This window comes from Dreissena polymorpha, chromosome 2, assembly GCF_020536995.1.
Source record: "Dreissena polymorpha isolate Duluth1 chromosome 2, UMN_Dpol_1.0, whole genome shotgun sequence".
NCBI lineage: Eukaryota > Metazoa > Mollusca > Bivalvia > Myida > Dreissenidae > Dreissena > Dreissena polymorpha.
Window position 1 is genome coordinate 37,889,764 of NC_068356.1, and position 12,371 is coordinate 37,902,134.

Consider the following 12,371-nt stretch of genomic DNA (forward strand, 5'->3'; position numbering starts at 1 on the left):
CTACAGACGTGTGAACTTTGATGTGTGACCTTGACTTTGGTCAAAAACACATAGGTCGTGCACTGCCTGATAATTCATTGAGAACAATTATATCAGGACATTTTAATAATCCATTTTAGTATGGTAGAATCCTTTTCAAATAAGGCATATTTAATCAAAATGTGTGATTTTGACCTTTGTGTGACTTTGACCATGACTCTAGCAACTTGGATCTTATATATTTAACACTCAGCTAGATAAGGGAGAACAATTGTGGACAGTTATTACAGAATCCCTTGATGCATAGTAAAAGAACGACTATATAATGAATAATTCATTAAATTTGTGACCTTTGACCTCAATGTGTGTCATTGACCTAAGTCCCTATGATTGATTAAGAACAACTATGGCAAGTTTCATGGCTCTGGCTCATGTGTTAATGGAGTTAAAGCTCTAAGCTTATATTAAAAAGCATTTTTTCAAGATACAAAGGGGCCATCACTCTGTTTTTAACAGATAGTGTACAATGCCATTTGGCGTGCATCATGCTCTTAGCCATATATATACTCATACCAATTTTCAATGAAATCCGCCAAAGCACTTCCAAGATATGGCTCCGGACACAAAAGTGCCGGACGGACGGAAAGACGGACAACGTCAAAAAAATATCCCTCTGCCTATGGTGGGGGATAATAATAAGCAAAGCTATTGTCGTCATTTCACTTAGCAGATACTCATCACAGGTGGTTAGCGTGTGGGTATGATAATAATTAGTAAAAACATAATTTTTCATGAAAAATAATCAAATTATAAAGAATTATAAACTTCTGACAAAAAAATTCACTATCAAATATATATATATATAACATATTTGATAGTGATTTTTTTCAGAGAAGTGGTTTTTTCGTTATAATTTGATAATTTTTCATTCAAAATGATGTTTTTACTAATTATTATTATAGCCACACGATAACCACCTGTGATACTAATTACCAGTATATAGTACGTCAACACGAATCGCTTCTAATTACCCAATATGTAGCTCCAATCCTAGTTTCTATCAAATTTTAATGGTTTTGACGTGTGAATGTGAAAGACAGGTTTCAATAACTTGCTCATTTTGCAGACATTTACACGTTGTTTGAATAACTGACAGGTTCATGCAGTGACGTAAGTTGTGTTATGAAGGACAAACAAATGTTCATCAAATCTAGGCAATATAATTACAGCTCGTTCAAAAAGTCACCCACCAGCTAGTGCAAACTATGATGAATCTTCTGAAGCATATGCACTTTATTATGACGCTTAATAGGTACAATGTATTTAAAAGTTCTGGAGAATTACATGTAATTTAATACTTTACATTAGGCAGATTGACAGACTACTTAACAGCATGCAAGTTATTAAATGAACAGTAGGTGATGGCCAGCTGGTAAGAACTCACACGAATAGACTATAGTTAAACAGAACCAGAACATCTATACATGGCATCCTATATTAATATTAGAAGTGGTAAGAACTGACGCCAAATAGTTAATTGTTACATTTATTGACAGGAAATGTACAGCTTAAAGTATGTTGCTACACATCACCAACGTTTAAATCAACATAAAAATTGATGATTACCCATTAAGGGCGCTGACATATAAGCACTTGCTCAAAATCCGCAAGCTGAGTACAGCACCATTGAGTACAAAACCACTTGCTCAAATCCCTAAGCATACTACAGAATGATTATGTATCAGGCTCGGCACGAATAAAAAACGGCTCAGCAAGCCTCGCCATTATTTTATTTTAATCATAACCTGATTCATTAAAAAACAATAGGGCAGTAACCTATTATTCTCTCAAATGAGTATGCATGCACAGTAAGGATGCTGAAATAATATGCACTCCACAGATAACAGAAACCCTGACAAAGTCTTGCTATATAATCATTATATAGATCTTGCTTACACAAGATCTGTGTGTACTATAAGAGCATGATTTAACTGTATTTTCGAACATATATAATATTAACTCATTTTATGCAAAGTTCTCAGCCAGTTTCATGATGAGTGGGGTCAAACATGAGGTCTATAGTGTTCAAATGGTTTTACTGTAGCCCCATAAGAAAGCCTCAAGGCAGCTATGTTTATCAATTGACAAGGATGATATCTCACTGTTAGATATCATTATAACTTATGTTCACCAGAAGTTTTATAAAGATTGTGCAAACTAATATGACTTCCAGTTTTCAAAAGTATTTTCTTTAATTTGGCCATATTGACCTGATCATTTTATCTAATGTGACCTTGTTTTGAACTCATCTAGATTTATGTTCTCCATAAGTTGCAAGTTGATTATGCAATAAATGCGATCCATAGTGTACTTGTTTCTGACCTACAAACCTAGTTTTTGACTCCACATGACAAGTTTTTTAGTTGGCAGAAGTATGATTGGGACAATTTTATGACAAACTTTGATGAAAATTTTTCTAAAAATGTGGCCTCTACAGTGTTTACAAGCTCTTTCTTTAAATTTGACCTAGTTGTTTACCCTATGAGACCCAGTTTCAAACTAAGCTTCACAGCTTCTAGTGTTCACAAGGCAAGCTTCAAAGCTTCTAGTGTTCACAAGGCAAGCTTCAAAGCTCCTAGTGTTCACAAGGCAAGCTTCAAAGCTTCTAGTGTTCACAAGGCAAGCTTCAAAGCTTCTAGTGTTCACAAGGCAAGCTTCAAAGCTTCTAGTGTTCACAAGGCAAGCTTCAAAGCTTCTAGTGTTCACAAGGCAAGCTTCAAAGCTTCTACTGTTCACAAGGCAAGTGTTGATGAGTCTCAACACATGACAAACAGCAGACACAAGGGCTTCCTTCACACACTTTCAGACTTGCCTCTTTTTCAAAAACACAATAACAAAAATCGGAATTATTTTAAGAACACTGTCCAATTTTCCTTCAATTTGGGAGTGACAGCATCTACGGTAGTTAGGAGTTGTTCACTGGTTTAAAACTGTAGTGTAATTTGTAATGTCAATTGTCTGGCTCCACTCATGCAACAATATCACACCGGGAGAAAATGAAATTTATTTGTGCATACATTTCTACATACATGCACATCAAATGAATGAGCCGTGACTCTGTAATACATTTAACAGATAAAACAAGATGTATTTGAATATAAAAACACCACTAAAACAGCAAGCATAACAAAACCAAAACATATTCACTTTATCACATGAGAAATAGCAATCAGAATTAGGATGGACTTAATAATTACTTAAGTATATTATTGATTTACAACATTTTTTACACAGCGTGAATGTGAATACTTGTGATCAAATAGGCATTGATACAAATTATATTCATAGATTAAGCTTTGAATAGCAGTGAACATGACAATAAACATTCAATGACATTGCATTTCTAAGGGATACATGTACCGTAATTACTCTATGTTATCGGACACTTAAAAATAATTAATTTTTTTCGTGTCCGAAAACTTAGATACGAAAAATATTCACAAAATACAGGTGTCCGAAAACTTAGAGTCGAAAATTGAAGTGTCCGAAATAGCGTCAATTGTATCAACGACTACGGGTAATAGCACGCGCTTGTAAAATGCCATGCCATATAGTATAAATTACAGTTATATGTGTTTGCATTGCATTTTAAATAATTTTAAATGCTTAATTTATTTGACAGATCGTTACTACAAGGTTGTACTTTGACCAACGAGTTAAAAGATGAGCATGTGATGTACCGATACTCGCTAGTATGAACCTGTAATTAACGCAAAAAAGCAAACAATGAATTCTTTGTTTGTTCATTTCCGATAGTTGTTGTCTTACACCTTCCATTGTTCGTAAAACTTGCAATAGGGAGCATCACACTTTGAAGCGCTTAGTATTTGTCAGTTATTTTACTGAGAAGGGGAAGTACATGTACCATTGCGGTAGATAATAGCACAGTTCTGCTGTGACGTCACTAATTGCTAATCTGACCAATACATAGATCACGTGGTTTAACCACAGACAAAGGATTCACTCATGTGGATTCACTCATGTTAATTGGCACTACCCCTGTTGTTGTTGTTTTTTTTTTATCGAGTGCACCGGGATTGTCTCCCATATGGCCATCGCCCCCAGAAAGACGTGTTAGTTGGTTACGGGGGATAGTGCAAGATACAGGAGACACCCCGTTCCAGAGGTGACCCTGGGTCTTTTAGTGCCCGGTGTATAGCACCTAGTACACTGCACCTCGGTTTAACGTCTCATGCGAAAGACGAGTTAGTAGGTTAGGTGCAGCGGGGGATCAAACCAGCGATCTCTGAATTGTGAAGCCAGTGTGTAACCACTAGACCACGGATCCGCTACTCGGCACTACCCCTGGTAATTGTCATTACGCTTATGCTATCGGGCGAAACCATTGATTCATACCGGTTTACAAGGTTACATGTATTTACCCTATAACGCAAATGTAATGGTCCGTTGCCCTCAGGCATGCACCTGTCATGTTTAATGATGTTAATCTGGTTGTAAAACCCCATGATCGAAGTGTCATTAGATATCGAAAACAGGACCGAAATTTGGTAAAATAGCGCTGTAAAATATACTGTCCAAAAACTTAGAGACATTAATTATGGACGAAAACTCGTGTGTCCGAAAATTAAGAGTCACGAACAATAATTATTTTTGCTAAAAATGGGGTGTCCGAAAACTTAGAGTGTCCGAAAACATAGAGTAATTACGGTAATCACAACTAGCATTTACAAAACCAAAACAAGAAAAGCATTACACAAAAGACATATGAGAAAAAACATTTTGTAAGAAGCTGAACATACCCAGTGGAAGAAAATGATCAATAAGCTTTTATCTTTTGTCAATTAATCTGAACAAAAATAAATAGTTTGGATAAAGAAATAAATGAGATTGTAGTTAATCTATGAGTAAATAACATTTAATGACATTAACGACAATGAAAGTGTTTATAATGGATACAAAAGGATGACTCTGAAACAGTACTATGGATTGAACCACGGCATTTTCAGAATACCTTCAGTCCTCTAGTGTCAATCTTCCAACTAAAACCAACCGGGTTGTCATTAAAACACTGTTAAATTGTATCAGCACTGTTTGAATGTTTGTCTTTGACACCATTCTCTCATTGCCAATAATATGTTCATTGCAACAAGATGTTAACAATATGACTCCAGTTTCTTATTAGGATCAGTGATGCATGTGCTTTTGTAGTTCGATTTGTGTTCTGGTGGTTATATACACTTTGACTTCTGCAGCATATGCCAGAATATGGTTATTCAAAGTTATATATTCCTGTGATGAGGGTATAAATCCACACTGCTAAAGCTTCAGTAGCCCCCATTTAAGCTGGTGCAGATATTTCATGAAACTATTTTGTGTTCCAGTGTTATATGCAGACACGTACAGTTTCAATTGCTAGAGCCAGTGTCACAAAAACTCATCCAAATACATTCATTCACAGTTTAAAGTGTTCCAGTTGTGTTATAGGCACAAACATTTTCTGCAATGCATGCAAATAATCCTTTACATGTTCCAACATTTTAGATTGGTATATATTGTCAAAGTTTTATGTGAACAAGTGGTTATATACACAAACTTCAAATCATTTATATTATGTCGCAGTTTTGTGTTCTGGTGATGAAGATTTGCTGATACTTTCTTCTACCCCAGAATCATACACAGGATCCTTGCTATGCCTCTTGTCAGCCGAAACTGAAATTCGAGATATGTGGAGTTTGAAATCACTTTATTTCTGACTGTTAAATAACATTCACAATCACATGTATCGCTGTTTTTGAATCAGAATACCATTGTCAACAGGCAAGGCAAAAATTAAAATAGCAATCTGTAATAATTAATGAAGACAAATCAATGTTTAAAACTGATTTTATTTCTGTTGGTATACATGCAATGTGCTTGTACATATTTGAAGTACAAAAAAACACTTTTATTTAAAATAACATATATACTCAAAATCATCAAATATTTCGCAAAATATTTTGTAAAATAAAGTTAACCTATAAAGAATCAATGTTCCTTATAGCAATAGCCAACATTTAAACGCTAGATGTGGTCTGGTAACATAGATTTAATGAGATACAAAATGATCGTTTATATTTTTTTGTGGCACAATATATTCCATTTTAATTATCTATTCATATGACACAAAAACACTAATATGGTACATGAACATGACTTGTGTTGAATAGATTTTCCAACAAAAAACAAAAAAGAGCATTATGCATCTTGTTAAAACTATGTTACCAGACCACATCTAGCATTGACATTTTGGCTATTGCTATAAGAAACATTGATTTTTTATGTGTTTACTTTATTTTTCGAAATACTGTACAAAATATTCTGTGATTTTGAGTGTTAATGGCCTTTGAAATTGCTTTTCTTATGATAAGGTAAGTATTTGTAAAATACAACTATAAAATATCAATTTTGTTTGTATAAAATCCAGTTTAAGACTGGCTCCAACGTCATAAAGCTCCCTTAGAAAAATATATGTACAATCTAAAATTGATAAAATTCCTTATATGCTTGATTCATGTTACTATTTTATTGATCACTCTGGTTATATTTATGTCCAGTTTAGTATAACTGTTTAAAAATAATATTTGATTGAGGTACTTTGTAAAATACATGTGTGTACCAATGATGTACAAGATGTAATCTCAATTCCTCATGGGTCACTGTAGTGTAATAGCAGTGGGTAGTGGACTTGAAAAATCAGGCTTAATAGCTGTGCACAGGCTAATTAGGCACGGCACTTTTACGGGATTTTTCTAAGAAAGGATGTCTCTTCTAAACAAAAATCTAGTTATGGCCGTAAGTGTTAAGCATACAATTAACATACGCACCAGCTAATCTGAAATTATACTTAACTCATTTGACACCAAAGACGCCAGGTACTGGTTCCATCCAGAGACAGATTCTAAATTCCTAGGCTTTTGATACAACGAAATTGAAATAAAAGGGTTAAAACAAATCCCAACTCATTTAAGACCTGTACCTTGTGAGACTGACTGTACATCTGGTGTTTTCAGTATGTGTACACAGTCTGCTCTGTTAATCTCCATCAAGGCTTGAACCAGTCTGTCGACAGTTCCTCCAGCAGTCTGAAAACAAAGATCTCTCCAGATGAAGCTTCTGTAGGAAAAGTTGTCAAACAAGATGATCTTAAAGTCCAAGGTTGTTTACATGGCTGCAAACACACTGTATCTTCAATTTTACCTAAAGATCTGGTTTTTGAAACCAAGTTTTGAAAATATATAGGTACATATGTGATGCAAACCTTTCATGTAGGATTGGCAATAAATGTGTTCTATAGTGTTCAAAAGATAATTAATGACAGTAAATGACAGATGACATAGGGTGTTAAATGCTTATGGTAAGCAAATTTTGCTCAGGTGTGATTAAACAATAAAATAAAAAAAACACATTGATAATTACAGTAAATGACTATTCAAACATGACATAAATTGGCATATTACAAAAGTCACTTTTAATACTTTGAAATAATCACCAACTTTTCCTTAAGTCTGCACACAAAAAACTGCATCAATGATGAGTATGAACATGGTACTAATCATGTTTTCACTATGAAGCCATTTCAAACATGACTTAGTTTTTTATTGATACCAACCTCGAAAGTATTTAAGAGCAGTCTTGTGGGGCTTATATTTCCTATGTTACTGTCAAACAGTTTCTGGTAGCCGAGCTTCTGTGCCAGTAACCTCCATCCCTCGTCCCTGTCCAGAATGTCTGACAGACGAATGCGCTCTGTGTATTCTACTTTGCTCATGTCTCCACCTAGGGAGGGGATGAGAACATTTATTGCTTATTGGTTTCTTTTGATTGTTTGCTACTTTCAACAAGCTTTCTGTGATAGCATTGTGGTTTGTTAACCTACTCACACTTCTTGTAATTAAGCGGTTTACCAGCACTTAGTGCACATACTCATGCCAGTAAGTAACAACTGACCTATTTAAATCACAGATGGCGTGAAATTTGCTGTAGAAATTATTATTTAACCCTTTCAGCGCTGGAACCGAATTTTAAAGGCCTTTGCAAACAGTTTGGATCCAGATGAGACGCCACAGAATGCTGTCTCATCAGAATCCAAACTGTTTGCTATTCTGATAGTATTCTTTGAAAAAAAATCGAAGAAAATGCTAAGTTTAGAAATTTAGAAAACGACATTTTAGCAGACGACAAATTTCCCAGCATGCAAAGGGTTAAGACCCACAAGTCACCTGGCCAGGCACTGAAGCAACCCCTAAAACCTTGGATGTGCAGGCAAACACTCTGCATGTTATTGTAAAATTGAAAAACAAGCAAAAATGAAACAATCTAGTGCAGGGAAGTTTTACATCAGCTTCAAGTTATCAGAACCATTGATGATAACTCCTCCTGAATAATGGGACTAATGGGTACTTTTTCCCACTTTTCCCGACTGTACATATCTCATATAAATAACATGTGTCTATGTTTTATAAGAGGAAAGCATAAAGTTCACCGCACACTTTTACATTAATTTCCTGGTGTTTTACTAAAATTACTGAATTTGAAGTCAAATGACACTCATTCTCAACTGGTTATTCATGCATTTTGACAGATTTTGATAGGATAATTGTTTCACATAAAAATTTTAGGGGAAGTTTTTAGTAAATATGGTAGAAACAAGGGCTGTTTGTAAAACATGCATGCCCCCCATATGGGCTGTCAGTTGTAGTGGCAGCCATTGTGTGAATACGTTTTTTGTCACTGGGACCTTAGTGCATGTATGTATAATTATTTCCAAACCAGTTTTCGCGCACAGAAAAACAAAAAACTGGTTGGCTCATAGAAATTTTGGGACAGCGCCAGCCCTGGTAGATAGACCCCACGACACCAGTTCATAATATAATCTGCAAATGTGGTCCTAAACAGCATCCAAGAACCAGTCACTGTGACCTTGACCTTTGACCTAGTGACCTCAAAATCAATAGGGGTCATCTGCCAGTCATGATCAATGTACCTAGGAAGTTTCATGATCCTAGGCGTAAGCGCTCGAGTTATCATCCGGAAACCATCTGGTGGACGGACGGAGACCCCACCACAACAGTACATAATATAATCTGCAAATGTGGTCCTAAACTGCATCCAAGAACGAGTCACTGTGACCTTGACCTTTGACCTAGTGACCTCAAAATAAATAGAGGTCATCTGCCAGTCATGATCAATGTACCTATGAAGTTTCATGATCCTAGGCGTAAGCGTTCTTGAGTTATCATCCAAAAACCATCTGGTGGACGGACCGACCGACATGTGCAAAACAATATACCACCTCTTCTCCGAAGGGGGGCATAAAAATATATTTACTTTTTGATCAGGGACTGGCGCAGAAATTTGACCAAAACTGCCATTTAAAACCGTGTAATCAGTCTGCCTACCTGCAGAATGCAAGCTGCCGATGCCACTGCTGAGATTGGAGGAAAGATGTAAGGACTGGAGGCGGTCTGTGGACTGCTGAATGGCCCTGTCATGTTCCGTATCAGACTTCACACCTGCATACGGCTCTCCATTTAACACCCGCAGTATCTGCATAACATATCACTGGCATCAAATGAGCTGCATAGGCTAATAATTGACAACACTTTCCACAAAAACTGGATTTTGGCTAAGAAAAGACTTAATTTAAACCAAAAAAAAACCATAAAAAAGGAAATATTCATTGCTGACTGCCCTATGCAGACTGCACAGGCTAAACTGGGATGATACTACATAAACATGCATTAAGCTAAGTTTTCCCAAGCCACAACTAAAATCTTTTTGCAACTGAATATTTATAAACTTGCATGTTAATCATACATCTTTAGTATTGGCAGTGACATATCTCTGGCATTTTATCTCACAACTGAATAGTATTAAACTGTAAGCTATTTATTTAATTTTAATTGAATTTAAATTGCAACACAACATTAACTAATTAAGTGAATAATTTGTATAGTAGTTTTAAAGCTTAAGAATCCCCATTATCTTGTAATAAATACAATGATGCAAGATTCATTGCCACTTACTCTGACCTAAATATTAAAAACCTATCATAAGTAATTGAGTACTTTATACAAAGCACATCACCCTATATATATGTGAACATATTAAAACACTTAACCCTTTACCACTTAGATACGTATTTTGATGCATTTGTAGTCCCTTAGAAAGTTAAGTTTAAATAAAGACCTTTCTTACTAGATTCAAATTTTAAAGCCTTCATTTCCAACACTAAGATACTGAGGAGCAGCAAACAGCATAAAACTTGAACAGAATGCGAGTTACTCGAAGGCTTGCAAGTAACTCGCAGGCTGTTCTGGTTTTATGCTGTTTGCACATAGCCATTTTCACTTTCCTTCTGAGTGGGAAAATACAACAAACTTCTGTACTAAGAGAGCTGCACTGGTTTCACCCTACCTTTTCATTCTTTTCAGCATAATCAGCTGGAAGCAGTCCCCTTCTCTCTTCTACCATACTTTTCAATGATCGTAATGGCCTCTCTACAGATTCTTGTGTGCTTTGGGTTGTGTCTTCATCTTTTTCCTCATCTACTTCACCAGCTTCTATATCTCCCTTTTCCTCTGCCCCTTCTGTGGACACACCTGTTCCCTCCTCCAGATCTGTATCACTGACTTCAAGGACATCATCGTTCTCAATATCTGGGTTTGCACCGCCTGCCATTAGTAACGCCACCATTCCAACATTACCACGGCCGCAGGCAATGTGCAGAGCTGTGTTACCGTCAAATCGAGGTGTGTTCACATTAGCTCCAGCCTGTCAAGGAAAGTCAATTAAAATAATTATCTAAAAGAGAAGACTTTACATATGTGTCTCAAAAATAACTACAATGTTGTGGTTCCCAATTTAATAATAATATATCTTGGTCATAAGAACATTAAAGTAAATGAAGACAGCAAATATTTCACAAATGAATTTGCGAAACATTCAATTTAGCTGGATGACATTATATAAAAGATTGCCACAATCCAGGCTACTACATGGCCAGTATAGCACACTGACATGACCAGTATGGCACACACACCTGCAGTATGAGGTAGGCAGCCAATGAGAGCCCGTCGTTCTCCACAGCATGGTGCAGGGGTGTCTGTCCACTCTTACCGTCAGCCATGTTTACATCAGCCTTGCCATGCACCAGAAGCTTCATGGCTGCCAAGTTCTCTGACCTTGCAGCCAAGTGGGTGGGGGTGTAACCTGGAGTAAATGAGGTATACATGAAGCTGAATCCATAGTAACAGACAGGGCTGGTATTCACATAGCTATTCATTACATTCTACTTAAAATTTACTATTTAAAAACAATATAAAACAAACTTTGAATTGATATCACCCGCCAAAAATAAACTTTGTGACATACTGACGGACGGATGGTCGGACTGACAGTCGGATGAAAACCCCCCAATTCTATATTCATCTGCCTTTGGCAGGGGATAACGAGTTCAAGTATAAATACCTTGTATTTTGTTAAACAGACACTGATATAATAATTCTTTTCTAATTTCAGAAATTGCCTTTAGGATTGCCTTTAGTTTGAATATGTAGCCACAGATAAGTATGACCTTTACAATGATATCGAGAGAGTCAATATGATGAAAGAATAACAACAACAAAACATTGTTCAATTATTGTTCATTACAAATTTGCTGAAAATGTAAGTTTTCTTTAAAACCAACTCTTTGATGTTAGAGATAGATTAAACCCAACAATTGAAAACTTACCATTATAGCAGCGGACATTCAATTCTGGAAAGGCCTCTGTGGGTTTCATGTTAGGCCTCAGGTACTTCAGAAGGTTCTTGAGGCAGTCAATTCTGTTGTACAACACAGCAAGGTGCGCTGGAGTGTAACCCAGCCGGTCCACTAAGGTGGTGTCAGCCCCTGCACGTATCAGCAGGTCAACTGCATTGGGCTGGTTGGTGATCACTGCCAGGTGTAATGGAGTCTAGAAGAAAGGTGCAGATTGCCAAATAAGTAAATGGCCATAGTTGAAACATTAGGCTAAAGAACTTTTCTTCCTAGATGAAAGTTTTTTGTGAAAATAAGTTTTTTTTTAATAACTATGGTGGAAGCAGATATCACTTACCGTGAAATCGGTAGGGGACTAAATAATACACACATTTCGGCGCTAGAATACCAAGATAATTAAAATTTGAATAGGTGACTGACCTGATGATGGAAATTGTAAGCATTGATGCGAGCGTAGGCATCTGGGAGGGTAACCATGACATCCAGGATGTTCTGGAACACTTCATACTGCAGGTTGATCAGAGATGTGTGCAGTGGCCTGGAAAACATAAAAGTTATTTTCTTTATTCCT

At 36.3% G+C, this 12,371-nt stretch overlaps 1 protein-coding gene across 3 annotated transcripts in view; it reads right to left on the reverse strand.

Annotated features, from left to right (window-relative positions):
• Nucleotides 1-1,512: 1,512 nt before the first annotated feature.
• LOC127866655 (nuclear factor NF-kappa-B p105 subunit-like) overlaps nt 1,513-12,371 on the reverse strand; it is a 75,392-nt gene continuing 64,533 nt past the window's right edge. For all 3 annotated transcript variants that reach the window (XM_052407369.1, XM_052407367.1, XM_052407368.1), the window contains 8 exons: nt 12,221-12,338; nt 11,774-11,996; nt 11,081-11,250; nt 10,456-10,812; nt 9,438-9,585; nt 7,649-7,815; nt 7,016-7,121; nt 1,513-5,709 (listed from right to left, as the gene is read on the reverse strand). In XM_052407369.1, the coding sequence (XP_052263329.1) occupies nt 5,609-5,709; nt 7,016-7,121; nt 7,649-7,815; nt 9,438-9,585; nt 10,456-10,812; nt 11,081-11,250; nt 11,774-11,996; nt 12,221-12,338 (1,390 nt within the window). In that variant the 3' untranslated portion in view covers nt 1,513-5,608. The remainder of the gene's footprint in view (nt 5,710-7,015; nt 7,122-7,648; nt 7,816-9,437; nt 9,586-10,455; nt 10,813-11,080; nt 11,251-11,773; nt 11,997-12,220; nt 12,339-12,371) is intronic.